This window comes from Hemiscyllium ocellatum, chromosome 17 (genome assembly GCF_020745735.1).
Source record: "Hemiscyllium ocellatum isolate sHemOce1 chromosome 17, sHemOce1.pat.X.cur, whole genome shotgun sequence".
Taxonomy (NCBI): Eukaryota; Metazoa; Chordata; class Chondrichthyes; order Orectolobiformes; family Hemiscylliidae; genus Hemiscyllium; species Hemiscyllium ocellatum.
In genome coordinates, this window is record NC_083417.1 from 72,254,352 (window position 1) to 72,277,010 (window position 22,659).

The 22,659-nt window shown below is 39.6% G+C and overlaps 1 protein-coding gene across 1 annotated transcript; it reads left to right on the forward strand.

Annotated features, from left to right (window-relative positions):
- Nucleotides 1-5,776: 5,776 nt before the first annotated feature.
- Nucleotides 5,777-19,102, forward strand: LOC132823813 (signal-regulatory protein beta-1-like). Its single transcript, XM_060837858.1, has 6 exons — nt 5,777-5,845; nt 5,996-6,313; nt 7,740-8,051; nt 13,524-13,634; nt 14,240-14,277; nt 18,550-19,102. The coding sequence occupies exons 1-6, from the start codon at nt 5,800-5,802 to the stop codon at nt 18,706-18,708; spliced, it is 984 nt and encodes a 327-aa protein (XP_060693841.1). The 5' UTR covers nt 5,777-5,799; the 3' UTR covers nt 18,709-19,102.
- The last annotated feature ends 3,557 nt before the right edge of the window (nt 19,103-22,659 follow it).

Genomic DNA, 22,659 nt, shown 5'->3' on the forward strand with positions numbered 1-22,659 from the left:
AGGTTGATGGAAGGGTAGTGTTCATGAAGCAGGGAGGCTGCAGAAGGACTTGGACAGACCTGGAGAATGGGCAAAAACGTGGCAGATGGAATACAATGTGAGCAGGTGTGAGGTTACGTACGTTATTAGGAAGATTGGAAGCATTGACTGTTTACTAAATGGGGAAAGGCTTCATAATTCTGAGCACAAAATGACTGAGGAGTTCTATTTGAGGATTCTCTTAATGTTAAATGCAGCTCCATATGCCAGTTAACAAGGCAAATGCAGCATTAGCATTCATTTAAAGAGAGTTAGAATGCAAGTGCAGTGATGTACTGCTAAGGCTGTGCAAAGCTCTGATCTTACAGCTTTTGGGACATTCTTAGCAGCTTTGGACACTGTATATAAGGAAGGATATATTGACATTGGAGGGGTCCAGAGGAAATCTACATAAATAATCCTGGGGATGAAAGGCCTATCATATGACGAGTAGATAAGGATTGTGGATCTATACTCAGTGGAGTTTAGAACGGTGAGAGGGATGCTGTTTGAAACTTACAGGATACTGAGAGGCCTGAATAGAGTGGACATGGTGAAGAGGTTTGCACTAGTCAGAGAGACTTGAACAAGAGGACAGAACTGCAGATTTAATGGGTGACCTTTTAGAACTGAGATTAAGAGGAATTTCTTCAGGCAGAGGGTAATTAATCTGTGGAACACATTCCTTCAGGAGGCTGCAGAGGCCAAGTGCATTTAAGACAGAGGTAGGTTCTTGATTAATTAAGGGATCAAGAGACAAGGGGAGAAAGCAGGAAAATGGAGTTGAGAAACAGACCCACCATAATCGAATGGTGAAGCAGACTTACTAGGCTGAATGGCCTAATTCTGTTCCAAGATTTTATGGCCTTCTGGTGTTTAATGCTTAATCCCAATTTAGATCATAAATTTTCCTCTGTCCTTTATTGTTATATCAAGCAAAAAGCAAGTGCTGTCATGTCTGCATTAAGGGGATTTATTGTCAGACCATGTCCTAATCATCCATGTCCCAATTATCCCAAACTAATCTAGTCCCACCCGCCTGCCTTTGACTTATAATCCTCCTTTTTTATTCATGTATTTATCAAAATCGCTTTTAAACATTCTCCATGATGTGGAGGTGCTGGTGTTACACTGAGGTGGACAAAGTTAAAAATCACATAACACCAGGTTAAAGACCATCAAGTTTATGTGGAAGTACTAGCTTTCCGAGCTCTGCTCCTTCATCAGGTAGGCTCATCAGAATGCGACAGCAATGGAATGAAGAAGCAGGCCTCTGAATGCTCGTACTTCCAAATAAACCTATTGGACTATAACCCGGCAGTGTGATTTCTAATCTTTAAACATTGTAACTGTACTGGGATCCATCACTTCCTCTGGATGTTCATTACAAACACAAATCACTCTCTGTGTAAAAAGAAAATTCAAAAATGCTTGCTTTTAAAATTTTTCTTCCTTTTACATTAAATATTTTACTGGTACCTATATGCATATATTTCATGAATATTAACTCCTCAGGAGAGGTATTGTGTCATACTTTATCTCTTGACAGCATATACCTTGATACAATTGTTGCAGCATTCTCCACATCAGCTTTACTTTTTCATGGTTATAAATGATTAGCCTGCCATCTTAATGTTCACCCTGTTGTGCCATTTACTTTAAAGTGAAAACTGGTAGCTTTCAGTAACCCCAATCATTCATTGCACACTGGGAAATAATCTCTGGCCCCTTTATTCGGTTTTCTATGCAAAATTGCTTGCACCAGCAACTGATACTGGAGGTTTTGTGATTTGCAAGCTTACATTTTCAAAATCCCCCTGTTTTGTTGAATGTTCTAATTTTCAATTCAATATGATTACTTAATCTTACATTAACCTGTTAATGTAAACTTACTAGTAAAAGTGGCACTATGTTTATCGTGACCTTGTACTCAAGCGCATTTGGGTGGGACAGTCTCATTCAGCTGCGGAACCAGTCAAGAAAATGTGAAATTATCAATTCGCTATCTTGCCTGCCAACGTTCTGTGTCTGAATGTTTGTAATATTTATTCTGTTTGTAATTTTTATTAATGACTTGGATGAGGGAGTCGAAGGGTGGGTCAGTAAATTTGCAGATGATACGAAGATTGGTGGAGTTGTGGATAGTGAGGAGGGCTGTTGTCGGCTGCAAAGGGATTTAGATATGATGCAGAGCTGGGCTGAGGAGTGGCAGATGGAGCTCAATCCTGCCAAGTGTGAGGTTGTCCATTTTGGAAGGACAAATAAGAATGCGGAATACAGGGTTAACGGTAGGGTTCTTAGTCAGGTGGAGAAACAGAGGGATCTTGGAGTCTATGTACATAGATCTTTGAAAGTTGCCACTGAGGTGGATAGAGCTTGTAAGAAGGCCTATGGTGTATTAGCGTTCATTAGCAGAGGGATTGAATTCAAGAGTCGTGAAGTGATGTTGCAGCTGTACAGGACTTTGGTTAGGCCACATTTGGAGTACTGTGTGCAGTTCTGGTCGCCTCGCTTTAGGAAAGATGTGGAAGCTTTGGAGAGGGTGCAGAGAAGATTTACCAGGATGTTGCCTGGAATGGAGAATAGGTCGTACGAGGATAGGTTGAGACTGCTAGGCCTTTTCTCGCTGGAACGGCGAAGGATAAGGGGTGACTTGATAGAGGTTTATAAGATGATCAGAGGAATAGATAGAGTAGACAGTCAGAAACTTTTTCCCCGGGTATGACAGAGTGTTACAAGGGGACATAAATTTAAGGTGAAGGGTGGAAGGTATAGGGGAGATGTCAGGGGTGGGTTCTTTACCCAGAGAGTGGTGGTGGCATGGAATGCGCTGCCCGTGGGAGTGGTAGCGTCAGAATCACTGGTGACCTTTAAGCGGCAATTGGATAGGTACATGGATGGGTGCTTAAGCTAGGACAAATGTTCGGCACAACATCGTGGGCCGAAGGGCCTGTTCTGTGCTGTATTGTTCTATGTTCTATGTTCTATATTCAAAACGTAAAGAGTTCAGTAATTTGTACATGACACAATTTACTCGGCCTCTGAATGAATATTTACTCCAGTGCGGATTCCCAACATTACCGGCTAAATAAGGCCAAATTCGGGAATTGTTAACTTGTTTTTCATTTAATTTGACATGAGATGAGCCAGAAATGTCACTGTTTACTGATCGTGGATTAAATGTCATTGATAACTGCATCCCACCCTTGTTATTTAATGGAATGATGACTCTTCTCTGTGACTTTGGAAGGTCAGTCTGGAGAGAAACATAAGGAATTCCGTGTGATTTATAGTCCGTACTTTTTTGTTAAAGTTCATTTTTGGTCACTTGTCACACGAGCAGTTGCAAATATCACATGCGATTATCTGCTATGACAAAATATAGAGGAAAATTCCAAGGCACAGGAATCAGACATGGCAAATTTCAGCGGTTAGCCGTTAAAAATTCCGCGATTTTAATCACGTCCATTGCTTAATTCACATTCCACATGAATAACATCTCACAGAAGTCATGGGTCCAACTTAATACTGAACTCTGAGCCACTTCTGCATCAAGCCTGATTTCCACTTGAAACAAGCCGCCGATTATTTCGATTATGGTTCTGCTGGGTGCTGGATAACGTTATTATCTGAGTTGCACTGCCGTTTATAAGATACTCTAGAAACCATACTTATACTATTGTGCCGAGGGAACAGGCAATCGCCTAAACTATATTCATTTGCCAGTGGAATGTCTATCATTATTTCTTATGAAGGAAGTAATAGCACATTTGGAAAATCCTAATAGAATCAAACAAATTCATTTTTTTTTCAAAAGATAATAATATTTTACGCAGAATTTAGAGCTATTCGAGGCCTGGTGAATTCGAGCTACGTGAAAAACTAATCTAAAAGAATATCGAACAGGAAGATAACGTGAAAACAAGCAGTGGACAGGTTCAGTGAATAGAAAGATGTTAAGCAGGTGGGAGTATCATCTGAGGAATTTGGTGGGAATAAGAGAAATCAGTAAGTGATTTAACTGGATGTAAACCTTAAAATTCTGTAGAATATTGGAATGTCCGTGTCTTTATAAGAAAAAAACGTTAACACTAAGAAACAGCAAGCATTTGGTTGCAGAATGAGTCTTTATAGATTGGACGATCTGGTACAAGTGGAGCAGAGGCTCGCTAAGAGCTGTTAGGGACATTGATGAGATCGGACCTGAAGACTGTGACAAGTTTGGCCCCCTGAACAAGTGATAACCTTCAATTAGAGACAGCTTACAGGAGGTTGTCTGGATTGTTACTTCGACTGGGAATTGCAAAAAACTTTCAAAGAAAGAGAGAGAAAAAAATAATGCCTTCTATTAATTCAGCATTCAGATATAAGGTGAAGAATTCTAATGCAGTCTAACAGGAATAAATATAAACCGTTTTAAAAATTGACTTTGTTGAGAAAATATCATCTTTAGGATCAACATGTGCTGAAGCATAATCATATTGGACGAAGGAATAATCAATTCTTGCCAATAGACGAACGTTGCGGTGAATTGACAGCACAGCAGCCTCAGATTGGGTGAGATTCTGCAAGATCTCTGTAAAATTGCATGCATCAACAACTTATACCGGAGATAATGTGGTTTGCAAGTTTACATTTTCAAAATTCCCCCTGTTTTGGTCCATGTTCCAATTTCCAATTCAATATGTTTACTCTATCTTACTAACCAGTTAATATAAATTTGCTTGTTGAACCATTTAGGTTCCCGAAATTGAGTGGTTAAGTAGCGAGTGACTGGATGGATACTAAGTGGGCCTTTGCTCTTCTGAGAGAGCCTACAACTCGAGGTTGGGAGGGGAGGGAACGTTGAAGATAGAGGATGGCCATTGAACACGGAAACACGGAGGATTTCTTTTTTTTGGAAATGTGCTCTTTAGAATCATCTATCTTAGAGAACAATCCGGATTTTAAAACATGGTGAAAGCAGAACAAGACTTTTTTTTTCATTTTCAAATCGTTCAAAGTTTTTTTTGGGGGGCGGGTAATATTAAGAGAAAGTGGGAAAAAAATTCTAGTCCAAAATCAGATGACTGAATTTATTGAATGGCAGGACGGGCTCGTATGTCCAACTTGCCTACTCCTGATCCTATTCCCTAAGATATTATGTTCTTAATACCCAACCTATAACTTTCTATTGAAGGGTATAAACATATTACAGTTTCCATTGATGAAAATCTGAATAAAATTAAACTGAAATCAAATCGAGTCCGGATAAAAAAAAGACTTCACACTATCACACGAATCAAAGACAACCCATTAAAAACTTGCTGATTTCACATCGCCTGGTGGAACAATTGCAGATGCAACGATTCAGCTCAATCTCATATTTCTGTCAATACTCTGCTGCTTTGTTTTATATTTTCAACATCCACAGTACTTCGCAATTTTGATTTGGCCTTGACAGCAGCTTGTTGGTTAGTTTCGGCAGGAGTGCCTTTGTTTTCGTTCCTCACCGCTCAATGTTCAAATCCAGATCATGTACCTCAAAATATTTATATTTCAGGAAACTATTACAATAGAAACCTCAGTTAACCAATCGGCTGGGTAGAACTTGACTGGTATGATCTTTATTGTAGTTCCTTCTCAAACCTTTCAAAGTTCACATTACCACAGCACTTCACCAATTCTTTCATGATCGTTTATATGCAAATATGCAGAACCTCACGCCATCTGAGGCAGCTCTGCTATAAATTCACCACAACGTCCGTCTATTGGCAAGAATTGATTATTTCTTCATCCAGTATGATAATGCTTCAGCCAATGTTGGTGCTAGAGATGATTTGGACAGGTATTTTCTGAAAAAAAAATCAATTTTTAAAACGGTCTTTATATTTATTCCTGCTAGACTGTATCATTCGATATATGAGAAGTCTTCAAGTCATATCTGAATGTTGAATTAATAGAATGCATTATTTTTCTCTCTCACTTTCTTTGAAAGCTTTTTGCTATTTCCATTTCCGAGTGTCACAGACTCCCCAACACGTTATTCTAAATTTCGGAGAACGTGCAACAATCACCTGTGCGTTCAACATTCCACCTGATGATTCCGAGGTCGATGTCTTGTGGTGGAAATTGGGTGATAATACATTTCTGCATCCAACCTCCGACGCTAGGAAACGGCATTTTAAGAGAAAGGGTCAGGGCACCTTACAGCTGCTTGACGTCCATCTTGAAGATGCTGGAGTTTATTACTGCGGAGTCAGTCAGAATAGAGCAACGATCAGCAACGGGACTGGAACAAGACTTGTTGTCCACAGTAAGTGTCACTGTAGGCGAAGGAATTCTTAGAAATCTTGACAAGATTATTTCGCTGATTAATAATATTAAAATACATTCTAAAATTGGTTGAAAACAAAAAATGTTCATAATCTCAACATATCAAGCAGGCCCAGAGCTTACGTTTCCACTCTGGAACAAAAAAACAAAGAAAATTACAGCACAGGCACAGGCCCTTCGGCCCCCCAAGCCTGGTCCAATCCAGATCCTCTATCTAAACCTGTAGCATAATTTTCAAGAGTCTGTATCTCTCTGCTCCCTGCCCATTCATTCTCTGCCCATCTAGATTCTTTTAAATGAAACTATCATGCCCACCTCTACCACCTCCACTGGTAACACGTTCCAGGCTCCCCACCCCCCACCCTCTGTGGAAAGAACTTTCCGCCATTTCTCCTGAAAATTTTCCACTCTCACCTTGAACTCGTGACCCCTAGGAATTGAGTCACTCACTCTGAGAAAAAAAGCTTCTTGCTATCCATCCTGTCTATACCTCTCATGGTTTTGTCGACCTCAATCAGGTCTCCCCTCAACCACCATCTTTCTAATGAAAATCTATTCAATCCTTCTAATCTACTCAACGTCTCTCTGCATAGCTAGCACACTCCATACCAGGCAACATCCAGGTGAACCTCGTCTGTATCCTCCCCAGAGCATCCGCCGCCTTTTGCTAATGTGCCAATCAGAACTGTACTTAGTTTTCCAAATGTGGGGGAACCAAAGTCTTACACAACTGTAACATGACCTGCCAGTTCTTATAATACCCCGTCAGCTGCAGGAAAGATTGCCATATGCCTTCTTGACCACTCTATCGACCTTCTTTGCCTCCTTCAGGATGCACTGGACCAAAACACCAAGATCTCTCTGGACATCAATTGTCCCCAGGGCTTTACCATTTACCATAAAGTTCACTCGAAACCTGGATCTTCCAACATACATCACCTCACGTGAATTGAACTCCCTGTGGTTCCTACAGACTGCTGGATGCTCAACATAAACCTATGAGTATAACTATTCCACCTAAATAGCATACTCCTGTGTGCTGCAGGGCAACTTAACATGGCCAATCCACCGAAGCTGCACATTTTTGGGCTGTGAGAGGAAATTATAGCATCCTGAGGAAACCTGTACAGACACAGCGAGAATGCACAAACTCCATCCAGAGGGTGGAACCGAATCCTGGTCCCTGCTGCTGTGAGGCAGCTGTGCTAATCACTGTGCCACCGAATGAATTGCATAAAACTTCTGCACTGAACAGAGCAATTGTCTGAGCACAAAGTGACACTTGTGTAATTCTTATTTTTTCAAATTAATTAAACAAAAATACTCAGTATTATTTGTTGGTTATGAGAAGCAATGATGTTCCAAATTGATGACGTTGAACAATGTTATTCTTAACTCCATTACAGGTCCACCATCTACCCCGACGATACTTTCCAAAATGCCTGATAGAAGTTCAGACATCGATGTACACCTCGTGTGTGAAACAGATGACTTTTACCCAGAGGGGATTACATTCAACTGGTACAAAAATTCAAGCAAGATAGCCACCGGGATAAAATCTACAGAGTACTTGACCGATGCGGGGCTTTACCGAGCTTCCAGTACGCTACAGGAATCACAGCCAGTCCGGAAAGGCAACGCTTATATTTGCTTGGTATCTCACAGCACCCTCCAAAGTCCGAAATTATCTGTTTATTTGGTGTCTAGATTTAATTCAGGTAGGAACCCAATGGCTGAATTCTCATATATAAAGAGCTAATAATATTACAACTGAAGTCGCATAGAAATAAAGCTAGAGCGCCAAATTCTTTTTTGGTAATAATTGGATACCACATATTCAGGGTCTGAACATGCGCATGCAAACTGGGTGAATATCACGGGAACAGGCCATTCAGCCAACCAGTCTGTGCAGATCATGATGTCATTCTAAACTAATCCCATCTGCCTCACATGGTTTGGATTTCTCTATTCCCTGCCTGTTCATGGTCTGTCGAAATGCCTCTTAAACATTGTTGTCATTGTTGACTTCTCCACCTCCTCATGCTGCCTGGATTGCTGTATCCTTCCAGCATCTGCAGCTTTTTGTCTCTATCACCTAACCTGGCAGAATTTTCAGGCACTCTCTGTGAAATGTTTTCCTCACACAGGTCTTTTAAATGTTGCCCTCTCACCTTAAACTTATTCACCCTAATATTTGACATTTCCACCCGTGGGGAAAAAACACCTCTGACTATCCGCCTGTCGCCTCTTAGTGTCCTACGCTTGAGTGAATACAGTTCAAGTTTGTCTAACCTCCCCTTGTAGCTAATACAGCCCAAAAGAGGCAACATCTTGCTAAACTTCTTTTGCAATCTCTGAAAAGCCTGCTGATCCTTCCCATAGTATGTCAACTAAAATGGCACGCAAGACTTCAAATGGAGATTTAAATAAAGTTTTACACAGCTCCAAAATGACTTGCCAAGTTTTCTACTCAACACCCTGACTGACTGAACACCTCATTCCTGACGGAGAGCTTATGCTTGAAACATCAACTCTTCTGCTCCACTGATGCTGCCTGACTGGCTGTGCTTTTCCAGTACCACACTCTTTCACCTGACTAATTATGGGAAGCATGCCATATTGCTTCTTTTGTTGCTACTTTCAGGGAGCAATGGGCATTGCACCTCAAGATGCCACTGTATTACAACGCTAAGAAGGCTCCTGACATTTCCTGCACCATTTCTTCTTGTATTTGACCTCTCAAAATGCATACCTCACATTTTTCTGGATTAAATTCAATCTATCATTTCCCTGCTCAACTATTCTACATCCTTCTGTATTCTTTGAAAACTTCCCTCACTATTCACAATTTTTGTGACATCAGTGAATTTACTAATCAGACCGCTTACATTTTTACCCAACTCATTATTTGTATCACAGATGACAGAGCTCCCAGCAGTGATCCTTGCACAACACTACTGGTCACAGGCATCCAGCAGTAAAACATTACTGAACAACTAACTTTTGTCTTCTATGGCCAAACCAATTTTATATTCAACTTAAAAAGTCTCTGTGGAGTCCATATGACTTAATCTTCAATGCTCGAGGAAAGTCAATGTACACTAATATGTTTATAGATTGGGATTCTCTTGGTAAGGACATCTCAAGGCCCCTTTTAGAGCTCCTAATTTCGCATTTTCATTCATTTCTACTTCTTTACTATTCCTCAAGGGCCCTGGCAGATTTCAGTTTCCTGAACTTTACTTCTGCTTCCTTTTTCGTTTTGACTAAATTTACAATATCTCTTATCATCCAGGGTTCCCAAATTTTTGTCATCTTTATCTTTCCTTTTCACATGATCATGCTGGTCCTAAATGCTGATCTAAAATTTGGGTCAAAATCTTGGAATTCCCTCGCTAATTTCACAATTTCCCCAAAGGACTAGTTTTATCCTTGTTCACAACTACCTTTAAACTTACGGAATTATAGTCACAGTTCCCATATGTTCCCCCACGCAAACCTTGAACACCTGGCCAGGCTCATTACCAATTCAAACTCCATTGTGGCCCCTTACCTAGTTGGTATAGCTTCATATTGTTTCATGAAGCCCTTGTAGATGCAATTAAGTTGTTAAATCTTTCCATGACTTGTTTACATATCAGGTCTTCGATCTCCTGTTGTCTAATGGGAATCATTTAGTGTAACTCCATCATTGTGACTGCAACTTCCTTATTCCTGATTTTTACCCATATGGCTTCACCGGATGAGCCTTCCAAATGTTGTCTCTTAGTGTAATTGTGACATTCTCCTTTGTTAGTAATGTAGATCCCCAACCACTTCTATGTTCCTCTCCATCTTACCATGAACCCTGAAACGTTGAGCTACCAGTCCTGTCCTTTTCTCCACCAAGTATCTGTATTGGCTACAATATGTAGGTCCATGAGCTCAGACTCTAAGCTTATCTACCTTACCTGTTATGAACCTTACATTAAAATATCTACATTTAAGACCACAAGTCCCACCAAGTTTATTAACTTGGTCTTCCCTGTTGTTCCTATTAGACTTACTTGACTTAACTTCTGCTTCCTTCTCAATTCCTCCATATGCCGGCCTGCTGCCCTAGTTTGCATTCCCTGTCTCACCAGTTTACATTTCCTGAGTATACAAGCAAACCAAGCAAAGATACTGATGCCCCTCCAGTTTAAGTTTAACCCATCATTCTTGTACAAGTCCCTCCTACTCTGGAACCAATCCCAATGATCCAGATATCTGAAGATTTCCACCCTACACCTGCTCCTTAGCCATGCATCAACTTTACTATCTTCCTATTTCTGGCCTCACCAGCAGGTGTCATGTGGAGTCATCTTTAGCTGACAATCCGAGAAACCCTCCATTTTATCTTCCTAACTTACTCTTTAATTTCTCTTTGCTGCACCTTATTTCACTTCCTGCCTTTGGCATGTGTTCCAGTATGGGCCATGATCTCTGGCTGATCACCCTTCCATTTCAAAATGTCCTGTGTCCACTCAGAGGCTACTAGGGAGGCAATCCTGCCACTGGGGAGGCAACATACCATCCTGGAGACTTACTTGTGGCCACAGAAATGACTCATTTTACCCGTGACTACAGAATCCCCTATGACGATCACTCACCTATACGTCCCTGCTGTACAATGGATCCATTTGTGGTGCCGCTGATATCTGGCTGCTGCTGTTACGTTCCCTGAGAGGTCGTCCTCCAACTCCAAAAAATATCCAAAGTGGTGCATCTGTTGGAGAGGGGAATAACCACAGGGGGCTCCTTCCTTGCCTGCCTGTCCCCTCTGGCATTCATCTGGCTGAACCTCAGCCGTGACCACATCCCTGAAACTCCCAGCTAAAACAAAGCAGGATTTTGCTGCCTGTGGTAATCTGTGCTCTCAAACACTGCTTGATAACCATGTCTTTGCAGATGGTGACTCTGTACAACGACAGATACAATCAAATGCAAGACGAATTTAAGGCTAAAATGCTTTACTCGTAAACTAAATTCATATGTGAATTCATTAGCACAGGAAATGGTTAAGTGGAGTAGAGTAGTGTTTAAATCCAAAATGAAAATATCAAAAATGAATAACAATGTACTGAAAAGTTGAGATCTGGTACTTCAAATGGAGTAGAAGGACCAATCATCAGATAGAGCAGGTAGGCCAATTTGATTTTCAAATACCAAGGTTGCACCCCGTTTTCTTCATACGTTCGAAATAGTCCGGTGCAAACTCACAGAAAAAGTGATGAGCCTGACCTATACGAGCACTGCGACACAAGAGCAGGAGAAGGGAGCACTCGGAGACAGTCACCATTATCTTAACGAGGAGATGGCAAGGCCTCTGACCTCCGGTGGAGCAGCTCGGTCTGGGAAGCTGTTAACCCCTGGGTGAATCTGATCTGCAAATGAGTGACTTGGGTTGAAGGCTATAAATTTGAGGCAATTCCTAAGGTGTCCCCAATTTAACAAGCATCTGACCTTCATCTCAGGATTGGATGCTATAAATCATGAGTGAGGTCAACGACATTTACCTGGGAGTTGGAAAGACACACCATTCAGCTGCTACAAACTGGCTAGCAGTGAGTTTGACATCACGCTGTAAAATTAATGAACTGATATGAAACTATATGAGGAGCTGTTCTGAAAATATTATGTCAGGAAAGCACATTGTATTTATAGAGCAGATAAGCTTAGATTTAATGATGAAATAATATGAGGATGTGTAGGTCAAGAATAAATTAATAAAGTCATGTGAGAAATCCAAAATAGTAAAATGTTGGTGTAAGGTAATTTTCAGAGAATGCAAGTCAGTCATGTCGACTCTGTGCCCTGTAATATGTGGGAAATCTGGCACCATCTCCGAGATGGCACGCTTTTCCTAACTAAATGTCCTTCAGGTGAGCTCTGAGGAAGGTTAACTATGATTTCTCTGCACACGTTCTGCCGGATCTACTGAGCTTTTCCAGCAATTTCTGTATTGGTTTGTGCTGTACTTCTGGCTTTCTATTTACAAATTCTTTTCTTCTCAACTTCTTTCCATAACCGCTTATCGATAACTCATTTTCGGTAAACTCATATTTACATAAACTAATCCTTCTGTAATTAATTCCACCTCTTCACTGTTTTCTGAGCAAGTAAGTTTCTTGTAACTTTCTAAGAATAGCCTTGAACCTTTTCCACTCATTAGTTACAGACCCAATGGCTAATGCTCGCACAGTGTCCTCAGATTTGCTTTGACAATTTCTATTTGTAGTAAGCACCATTCCACCTGACACAGGGTGCACTTCTATTGAAGATGGGCACGATTTAAGCTCCATATCTAATTAAGGCTCAGAATCTCTTCCATTTTGAAAGGACTTATCCCATTCTGCTAAAAGATTAAGACTGTGAAATGCCTGCAGTGTGCTATCCTATTGTAGGAGGAGCTTTGGGGTGGCACGGTGGCACAGTGGTTAGCACTGCTGCCTCACAGCGCCAGGGACCTGGGTTCAATTCCCGACTCAGGCGACTGACTGTGTGGAGTTTGCACATTCTCCCCGTGTCTGTGTGGGTTTCCTCCGGGTGCTCCGGTTTCCTCCCACAGTCCAAAGATGTGCGGATCAGGTGAATTGGCCATGCTAAATTGCCCGTAGTGTTAGGTAAGGGGTATATGTAGGGGTATGGGTGGGTTGCGCTTCGGTGGGTCGGTGTGGACTTGTTGGGCCGAAGGGCCTGTTTCCACACTGTAAGTAATCTAATCTAAAGACTGTGTATGCTGGAGATCCGAGTCAAAACGTGTGGTGCTGGTGAAGCACAGCCAGTCAGGCAGCATCCAAGGAGCAGGAGAGTCGATGTTTTGGGCATAAGCCCTTCATTAGGGGCGAGCAATTTCATGTTAGGGCTTCCAGTGTCAGGGCAAATGATTTCAAAGGCAATATCCAACAGCAGTTTAACTAAACAAAACATCCACGCTTCAATTCAAAGAAACAAGGCATGACGTAAAAATGAGGAAAGGTTTAATCACTTCGATCTGACTTGTGATATGTTTTAATTTCACTCTAGTTTTCATGAGCAGTACCCAATCGCTAACTCTACAGCTTTCACGCAGACACAAAGTGAATCAATTGTTGTATACGTCGATAATTATGGATTTATCGCAAGTTTTATCTCAGAAATATTCCCATCTGTCCTCATTCATCGTCTAGGTATCGGCATTAATTTTGATATTTTGGCGATTGGGTGCACAATCAGCGGACTCATCTGTCTAGTGCTGGGGGCAGTCATTGGAAAGCGATGCAAGGCACGTTCATGCAAAGGTAAAGGAGTTCTATTTTTATGCTGTCCGAACATTTTCAATGAGTAAAGAAGAAATACTACTGTCAGTAGCTCCTAATCTGAGTTTAGATCGGAGTGGTGCTGGAAAAGCACAGCAGGTCAGGCAGCATCTGAGGAGCAGGAAAATCGACATTTAATATTCCTGATGAAGGGCTTTTTCCAGAAACATCGATTTTCCTGCTCCTCGGATGCTGCCTGACCTGCTGTGCTTTTCCAGCACCACTTCGATTTAAACTCTGGTTTTCAGCATCTGCAGTCCTCACTTTTGCCCAGCTCCAAACTTGAGTCCAAAAAGAACCCTTTTCATCTTAATCGAGTATAGAAAATTGGGTGACACATTGTACTAACCTGAATAAATATGTATAATTTTTTTAATGCTATCACCTTTTTCATGTTTATGCTGAAGTATAGCTCCAATTCAGGAACAAAATTATGAGCGGCTAGTGATTCCAATGCATTATATTTATTAATAATTATGAATTAAGACAATATGTTTCATGGACGTTGGATGTCTCTGTACCTCTCGCTTGGTCTGTAAAAAGAAAACACACAGTAACGTCTTGAAAATTATATTCCCAATGCACAGGGCCAAATCAAGATACAGCTCGACATTGTGAAGAAACGGTATGTCCAATTATGTTAGCACCCTTATAGAAAGTGTATTCTTTATTTTGTATTTTGGAAACAATCTGTCATTTTATCGTGCCTCCATTTTTATTCTGTTGTATCGTTTAGGAGTGGGGAAAGAAGAGACATTGACATTAATCCCCATTGTTGGTAGATTTACTGAATACTGGATTTAAAAAAAAATGCTGTAGCAGATCTGAATTAAATCAGAAAGTTTTGGAGAAACTGAGCAAGTATAGCAGCCACCAGTGGATCGAGAAGCAAGGTTAGCTGAAGACAACATGCCACTTCTTTGTAACTCTTTTGAAGCCTCAAGTGTTCAAATGAGCTGTAAATGTTAATCTTGTTTCTGTATCGACAGATGCTGCCAGACCTGCTGAGTTTCTGCTGTACTTTCTGATTGCACATCACCAATTTCAGGAATTACTTTGACTGAAAATTATGTGTAAAATAGCCGAGACTAAGCAACACGCATGCACACAAGCATGACTGAAGTTCTGGAAAACCCTTTATATAAATCATCGAATTCCCACAGTGTAGTAACTGGCCATTTGCCCCAATAAGTCACACTGATCCTCCAAAGGACAAACCACCCAGACTCAATCCCCTACTCTAAACTTTATAATCATTATGGTCCATCATTTAAAGAAAGTACTGCTTGTAATTTTAAGATTGCATTCAAGATTTTACTTCTCTTCCTAACACCTTTCACATAACTGATATAATAGTGTCGTTTTGGCAATGAATGAAAATCCAGCAGACAAAATAGCTCATTGGGCTTCCTCCTATTTACTCTAATTGAAAGTTCAATGCCATATGTACTGTCTGGTGAAGACATAGCACAGCAAGTGACAACATTGAAAACTTCAGATTGAAATAGTCTAAATCAAACTACACAGAATATAAATCAAATGCTGTCAAACAAAAGTCAGATTCCACTGCAGCCTGGAGCTGAATTTTCAGATAATTGTGTAATCAATCATATACTGCTTTTATCTGTCATGGTTGTAGAAGTCATTGGTTTAGAACAAAATATGTCAGTGAGATGCAACAGTCCTTTTTCAGATGATCTATTGACAGTGGTTAGATTGAAGTTTTAAAGTGGTGTATGGGTTAAAATTCAAGCAGACTGCTTCAGATTGCATGGAGCTCATGTGTGTTCTTGAGCTGCACATATCCACGATGTGGTAATATCCCTTTATATTCTCAATTTATAGTTTTTAAGTAGTTTTAAATAGCAGTGTTTGAAGAGGTATGAGGTACATAGCTCAGTTCTGGCTAATTATCAGCTCAGGCCTGAATGTTATTCCAGTATGGACATGGAGTGTTTCAGTACTTTGGCAACATGACTGGTCATGAGCTCTGTGCATTCAGCTGGAACATTCCAACTTGTTGGTGGAGTTAAGGTCATAGTTCAAGAAGCTCAAAATAATTCCTGCCATGACTCTAATCTTAGGAACTAATGCAATGATGGCCTGAGACTAAAATGATTGCTCTCCAACAACCACAGCCATCTTTACTTGTGATGGACATAATTAACAGATAATGTGTTCCCTAATTTTGATTCACTTAGTTTTTCCAGATGTAAAATGTTACCTTGATGTAAATTGCAGTCTTCTCGCCTCACCCCCTCCGTTTGCCTGATTTGTCCATCCATGAATGGTGAGATCAGTAGTTGAGTTGCGTTGGCAGTACTGGGCCATAGTGACAGCTTTTTTGACTGCGTAAGTGTCATTTCATAACACTTTACAATGCTCGACTAATTATGGAGATCAGTCTGACAAATGGTTGATTGATTAAGTTAAATTTGTCCTGATTTCTGTTCACAGAATGTACATTGAAAATGTGGCAGGGGGATATCTGTATTTTAACTGCTCTCAAACAACTGGCTGACTGACTGTGCAGCCAGTTGAGGAACGTATTTTCATTATAATTATGCATTGCTTTGGCTCAAAAAGACAGGTCACCTGAACATTCTCAAAGCCAACGAAGGATGGGGAACTAATACTGATCCAGTGTGTGGCGCCCACATACCATGAGTGAACGTATATTTTGAAATGTGAGGGTACATAGCCTTTGAGCTAATCAAGAGGCTACAATGGTCTTACCAGACCTAAAGAGTTGTACTTGCCATGTATCAAGCAATCAATGATAAATCAATTCTGGGACCAAAACAATGACACACACAAAACATTGAATTTTATCTGTAAAACAGTAGAATACAATAGTAATAATATCAGTTAAATAGGAGATTACTTCTGATAAATTGCATTTTACACATTTCATCAAGGCCAAGAAATTTGAGATTAATTAAGCAGTGAAAGTGGCACAGGAAACACCATATATTTCTTTTGTTATATGTCCAAGTTTTGATGAATAGTGGAGAAATTTGGTCCTTAAAAGAGGTTCTGGAAAGAAATGATTAGAACACTGTGAACATGATACATTAATTTTAATTAAACTGTAAAAGACGTGTTTTGACATTCACAAAAATGTTTGGTGGTCGCTGCAATGTGATTTTCTTCACCAGAAAAACAAACAAACTAAAGAATCATCTGACCAGTGTAGAGGTCCTGCTGAGGTGATTCAGGTTAGAAATTTATATTTGTTTCAAAAACTACTGAATATTGCAATAGAAGAACCTAATGTTTTTCTGTATCATACTGGCAAGGAAAATAAAATCACAGGCCTCAATTTATGATCAATGTGTTTGAATTAGATGCAGATCATTTGCTTGAGATTTCTGCGCGGTTGTTATCATACAAATGCAATGTGGACAAAATTAGAAACAGTAGATTAGATTAGTTACAAGCTCAACAGATTCAAAAGTATGTGCATTAGTTGTTTTTTTAAATATAAGCAAAATGAAGGATTTCAGTTTTCTAGGAAATTAACATAATATGAATCACAGTGAATTCTCAAACTAACAAAACAATGGTGAATGGTATGAACTGAAAGGAAGCAGATGGATATGGGAAAAGAACCAGACTCCGAAATTGTGTGCTGTTTCCTCCTCTCATCTCACAGAAACTTTGTTCAGCCCACAAAACATTGAGTAAAATTCCACTGACCTACATGAGGCAGGTCAGTAAGTTCAACAGTCACAAATGAAGACAACAGTTGTCACCATAATCAGTGTTGTGAGAATCAGTAAACAATGGTTATCCTGCAAGTAGAACAAGGAGAATAAGTGGGAATTCATAATACACATGGACAAAGATACCAAAACCATATAACTGACTAGTGGGCAGAGAACAGAGACATTCAAAATGCATTAAGGTTGAGTTAAAAGTCAGTGAGTGGAAGATGAAATGACTGACAATAGATACTCCGTTATAGTGAGATTTTCATGTATAATAAAATAATGAACAGGGCACCAAAATGGCACCTACTCACATTTAGGGAGTAATAATCATTAATATGTCCATTGCCATTTTGCAGTGCGCATAGGAAAGTATTGATTGCACAAAATAAATAGATATGCATCGATCTTGAATGAAAGTCATCTTCAGCAATTTAGAGACAAGATTTTGTCGACTCCCAGTGGAAGGCAATGCTTTAACTTAAAAGACAAAGAATCGTGTTATGGAATAAAAACACAATGAGAGATCACTTGTTTTAATCTTGTGTGCGAGGTCACCCAAGTTTAACGAAAATAATTTGAGTCAAGAAAGGTACATGACTGTTGCAATGCTAACATTAACAGATTTTCTTTTGTTTCTGGCTTTGGATGTACCTGAGTTTATGTATTAAACGGAGAAAGTGAGGACTGCAGATGCTGGAGATCAGAGCTGAGCTGAAAATGTGTTGCTGGAAAAGCGCGGCAGGTCAGGCAGCATCCAAGAAGCAGGAGAAACGACGTTTCCTGAAGAAGGGCTCATACCCGGAACGTCAATTTTCCTGCTCCTTGGATGCTGCCTGACCTGCTGCGCTTTTCCAGCAACACATTTTCAGCTCAGATTATGTATTAAGCACCGAATAACTGATAAATCTTTCTTGATGCACTGATCGTCGAGACTACATTTTAGGACTTGTGAAATATGAGCAGGTAGTATGTTAGTTCCAAAAGGTTTCATATTGTTTGATGCAATTATAAAATGTAATGATGTTCTACTTTCAGCATAAGTATCACATTAATAACTACAGTTAAATTCAGACCAACATAATATGATGAACAACAGTTTGCAGCCAAAATGCTTAATGTTTATATTTAATGATCTAAAAACTAATGGAATAATATTGGACTAATAAAATTCCGAATTGTTACAGATGCTGGAAATGACTGAAGACAACAACGTGGGTTATGCAGCTCTCACTTTGTTTAGTTCAGAAAAAAGACGGACGCACAGGCAACAGGAAGACTGTACACAGTATGCTGCAATTAAGACAGGCATGGATAGATCGCGAGATTTATCCAAAAAGACTTAAAGCCAAATGATTTGTGATTCCATCATATTAATGTTAATGCTTGTAGAATCCTGAAGTGTATTAACTAGAATTCTAGCATGGACTGAACCCAATGTCAGCAAAGTATGAGAAACAGTGTTGTCTTCCCTTTTATCAATCTGTTAAAGCATGTACTGATGAGAATATTGTTGACTCCCTTACAATGTACAGTGAGTTGAAACTGAATTCTGTGTATTTCTATATCAGTTGACCAAAGCAAGGTCACAAGTATTCTGAAGAACTGATACTTCAAGGGATCATGTTGTAAACTTGGGTGCAGTGTGATCATATATTATCCTATCAGAGAGTGGGCATTAGGTTTTTGTTCAGCATTCTTCATTTGTTGTGTTTTATTTATCTTAACATATCTCATAAATTGCCAGTGTCTTCATTTGAAGTAAGACTATGTGGAAATTTTAGTTTTCTTCCTTTCGCTATGTGTACCATTAAATGATAAATAATATACATTACATTTGTTTTCAGTCTGTCATCACATTTATCAGAAAGAATTTGGTATTTAAATATAAAAAAAATGCAGAAAGCTACAAAACCGAGGGATGTAGGTGTCCTTGACTTACAAATCACAAAAACACGCATATCCAAGTTCAGCAAGTGATAGAGAGTGAAATTAAATATTAACCTTAATATCAAGAGGAATGGAATATAAACTAAGGAGGTTTGCAAAAACTAAGGAGGTTTTGCTGAAACTATACAGAGCACTGTTTGGACCACATATGGGATATTATAAATAGATGCAGGAGTAGTGTGGACGTGGTGGGCTGAAGGGTCTTTTGCTGCATTGTGAACTCTGTGACTCTATCTAAGGAAAGATATACTGACACTGGATCGAGTCCAGGCAAGTTTCAGTACAATGATACCAGATAGGAGGTCAAGCGCGCAGGAAGCTGTCTTATGTGGAAAGATTCAATCAATCAGTCTTGTATTCAATGGAATTTGGAAAAATGAGAGACAACCTGGTTGAAACATGCAAAATCCTTCAGGGACTTGACAGGGACAACGCAGAATGATAGTTTTCCATGTGAGCAAGTTTGGGGTCAAAGGACATACCCTCAGAAAAAGGAGTCACATATTTAAGATGGAGATAAGCAGGAATTTCTCGTCTCAAAGGGTACTGACTTTGTGGGATTCTTGACCACAGGGACCTGCTGAGGTGGTTAAGTATATTTAATGTTCAGATGAACGGATTTTTAATTAGCAAGGTTACTGGTAAAAAGACAGAAAAATGCACTTGATGATTTTCAGATCAGCCGTGATGTCACTGAATAGTGGAGCAGACTTGGTGGGCTGAATGATCTGCTTCTGTTCCTATGTTGTATGGTTTTATAGTGCTCTCAGCTATAACACTGCAAAAGCAACAAATTTCATTACATGCTGTTATGATGGCTTACTTTAGGTTGTCGACTGAAATTAATAATTGAACTAATGCAAAGTCAGACACAATAATTCATAACATAAAGCAATGTACAGTGCACTGCAAATTGTTTACAACACAGAAGAAACCATTTAGCCAAAGGTGTCACACATATATTCACTCTACTCAAGAAATTCCTCCAAGCACAACTTCTCAAAGTTTACCATCAAATGAGTCAAGTATTTTCCTCCTCACCTATTGGTACAGCTTCTTACTAAATATTTAAATGTCTTAACTATCCCATGTGCTAGATAGAATCACTTTCTATTTGTAATTTGAAGAAAACAACTTTGAAGATTTTTTTATTGTTAGGGCTACTTTTTCATAATACATTTTAATCCTGAATTCTAATCCTCTGATTTATGGCATTAAAAACAGCTATCATGTCTTTTGTCAGAGTTCCAGACTGGTGCATATTTCCTGTAAGGTACGATAAGAGTGGTATAAGACTAGTTAAATGTAATACCATTGTCAGTATTTCTTTGCGTTATTTTTCAATATAGAGGTCAAAACAGTACACAGAAAAGTCTAAAGTATGTCCAAACTTACACGTTTTTAGTCAAAATGTATTGTTTTTCAATTCTTAGACTATCCAAACATTTTTTTAAATGTGACTTAGTGAATGTACTTCACCATTTTCTGTCTGTGTTCTGTCTGCCAGTGTCAGGGTGGCACGGTGAGTCAGTGGTGAGAACTGCTGCCTAACAGCGCCAGGGACCTGGGTTCAATAATGTAATGTTCTGCGAACCCAAACTCAACCAGACCATATGTTGGAAATTGAACATAAAAAAGGGAATGAGAAGTCTAAGTCAATAATTAACCTGTGAATAAAAACCCATCTAACCTGTCACTAACGAGGGGGAAGACAATTTGTCATCCTTACTTGGTCAGGCTTAGATTTAACTCCAGACACACACAGCAATGTGATTGCCTCTTTATTACCTTCTGCAAATGTGTTGCTGGTCAAAGCACAGCAGGTTAGGCAGCATCTCAGGAATAGAGAATTCGACGTTTCGAGCATAAGCCCTTCATCAGGAATAGGAATTTTTTTACTCGAAGATTTTTACTCTTTATTACCTTCTGAAATGGCCGAGCAAATCACTCACTATATCAAACCAAAAATTAAATCTAAAATTCTACCGATCATTGGGCATCAACTTAGACATTGGAAGTGACAACAGCAAGATTATCCCTGTCAATCCTGATAAACATCCTCTTCTACAACATTCAGAAGATAATGATAAAACTGTGAGAATATATCCACAGCTTTTTCAAGCAACTGCCGAGCATAGTCATACTAAATGAATTATACCTGTCAGGCAAACCTTACATTTAGTGCCTCCTACTCATGGAGCAGCAGAACTGTTGGCACGATGTTATAAATATACTATATGGGGGAAGGAGTTGGTATGGGAGTGCTGAACATTGACTCTAGATGCCTCATTGCATCAAGTAAAATATAGGTGTCAACGCCTCCTGTGTAGTCTTAATTGTCTTCTTCTCCCATAAGTTTGTAAATCAGTGCTTCTTCATGTTAAACACCACTTAGAGGAAGAACTGAATGAAACAATAATGCAGAGCATGCTGTGGATGGGGAAGTGCAAAGTGCACCACACTAAGCTTGTGGAGTGTTAAAGGAGTGATCAGGAAACACCAGCCATATTGAGTCTGCAACAGTTTGGTGAGGGAAATAACAAGAGGAAAAGACACACTTGATCTGATCCTCACCAATGAATTTGCCATACATGCATCTGTCCTTGAGACTTTGTTCATGATCTTTCATACTCCATATGGAGACAATCTTTCCTTCACATTGAGGATAATCTCCATCATGTTGGGCATTATCATACTGGGATAGATTTTGAACAGATTTCGCAACTCAAAATTTCAGGAGACACTATGGGCCTTCAGTTTCACCAGAATTGTTAAAAAAAATCTAAGTACGCCATATCCAGTCAAGTTAAGAAATAAGCCATGGTTCAATGAAGAATGTTCACTTTTTCTCTTTAAATACGGGATATGGATGCTGGTGCTGGTCAGATCAGCATTTGTTGCCAATCTGCAATTACCAAGCGGGGAGTTCAGAGTCAACTGTGCTTCTGTGGATCTTGAGGCACGGGTAAAGATAGAATTTTACTTCCTTAACGCTGGGTGAGTTTGGTGGTGGGGGAGTGGGAATGCAAAAAGCAATACTGGCCATATTTAGAAACTAAATGTCAACAACACAAAAGTACTATACGGCATAAAAATAAATGAAAAACAAAGCTATGTGATTCGACAAGCAATGGATTAGATTTGAGGCCTACAGTCAGTCAATTCCAGTCTTGATTGGAGGTGGACAATTATCCAATTCACTGGAGGAGGTAGTACCATGAATTATGGGGAATCTCAGTACATCAGAGAAAAACACAAGGTGGAAGCATTTGCAATAATCTTCAGACCGAAGTGTTGAGTAGATGGTTTGTGTTGGCCTCCTCTAGAGGCATACAATATTATAGTAA

What these genes read in the sequence shown, in the direction of transcription:
- LOC132823813 (XM_060837858.1), top strand. Translation starts at nt 5,800, where the DNA reads ATGATAATGCTTCAGCCAATGTTGGTGCTAGAGATGATTTGGACAG. An exon ending in AACAAGACTTGTTGTCCACA is followed by an intron (nt 6,314 to 7,739) that starts GTAAGTGTCACT and finishes ACTCCATTACAG; the next exon opens with GTCCACCATCTACCCCGACG. An exon ending in GGTGTCTAGATTTAATTCAG is followed by an intron (nt 8,052 to 13,523) that starts GTAGGAACCCAA and finishes TTCATCGTCTAG; the next exon opens with GTATCGGCATTAATTTTGAT.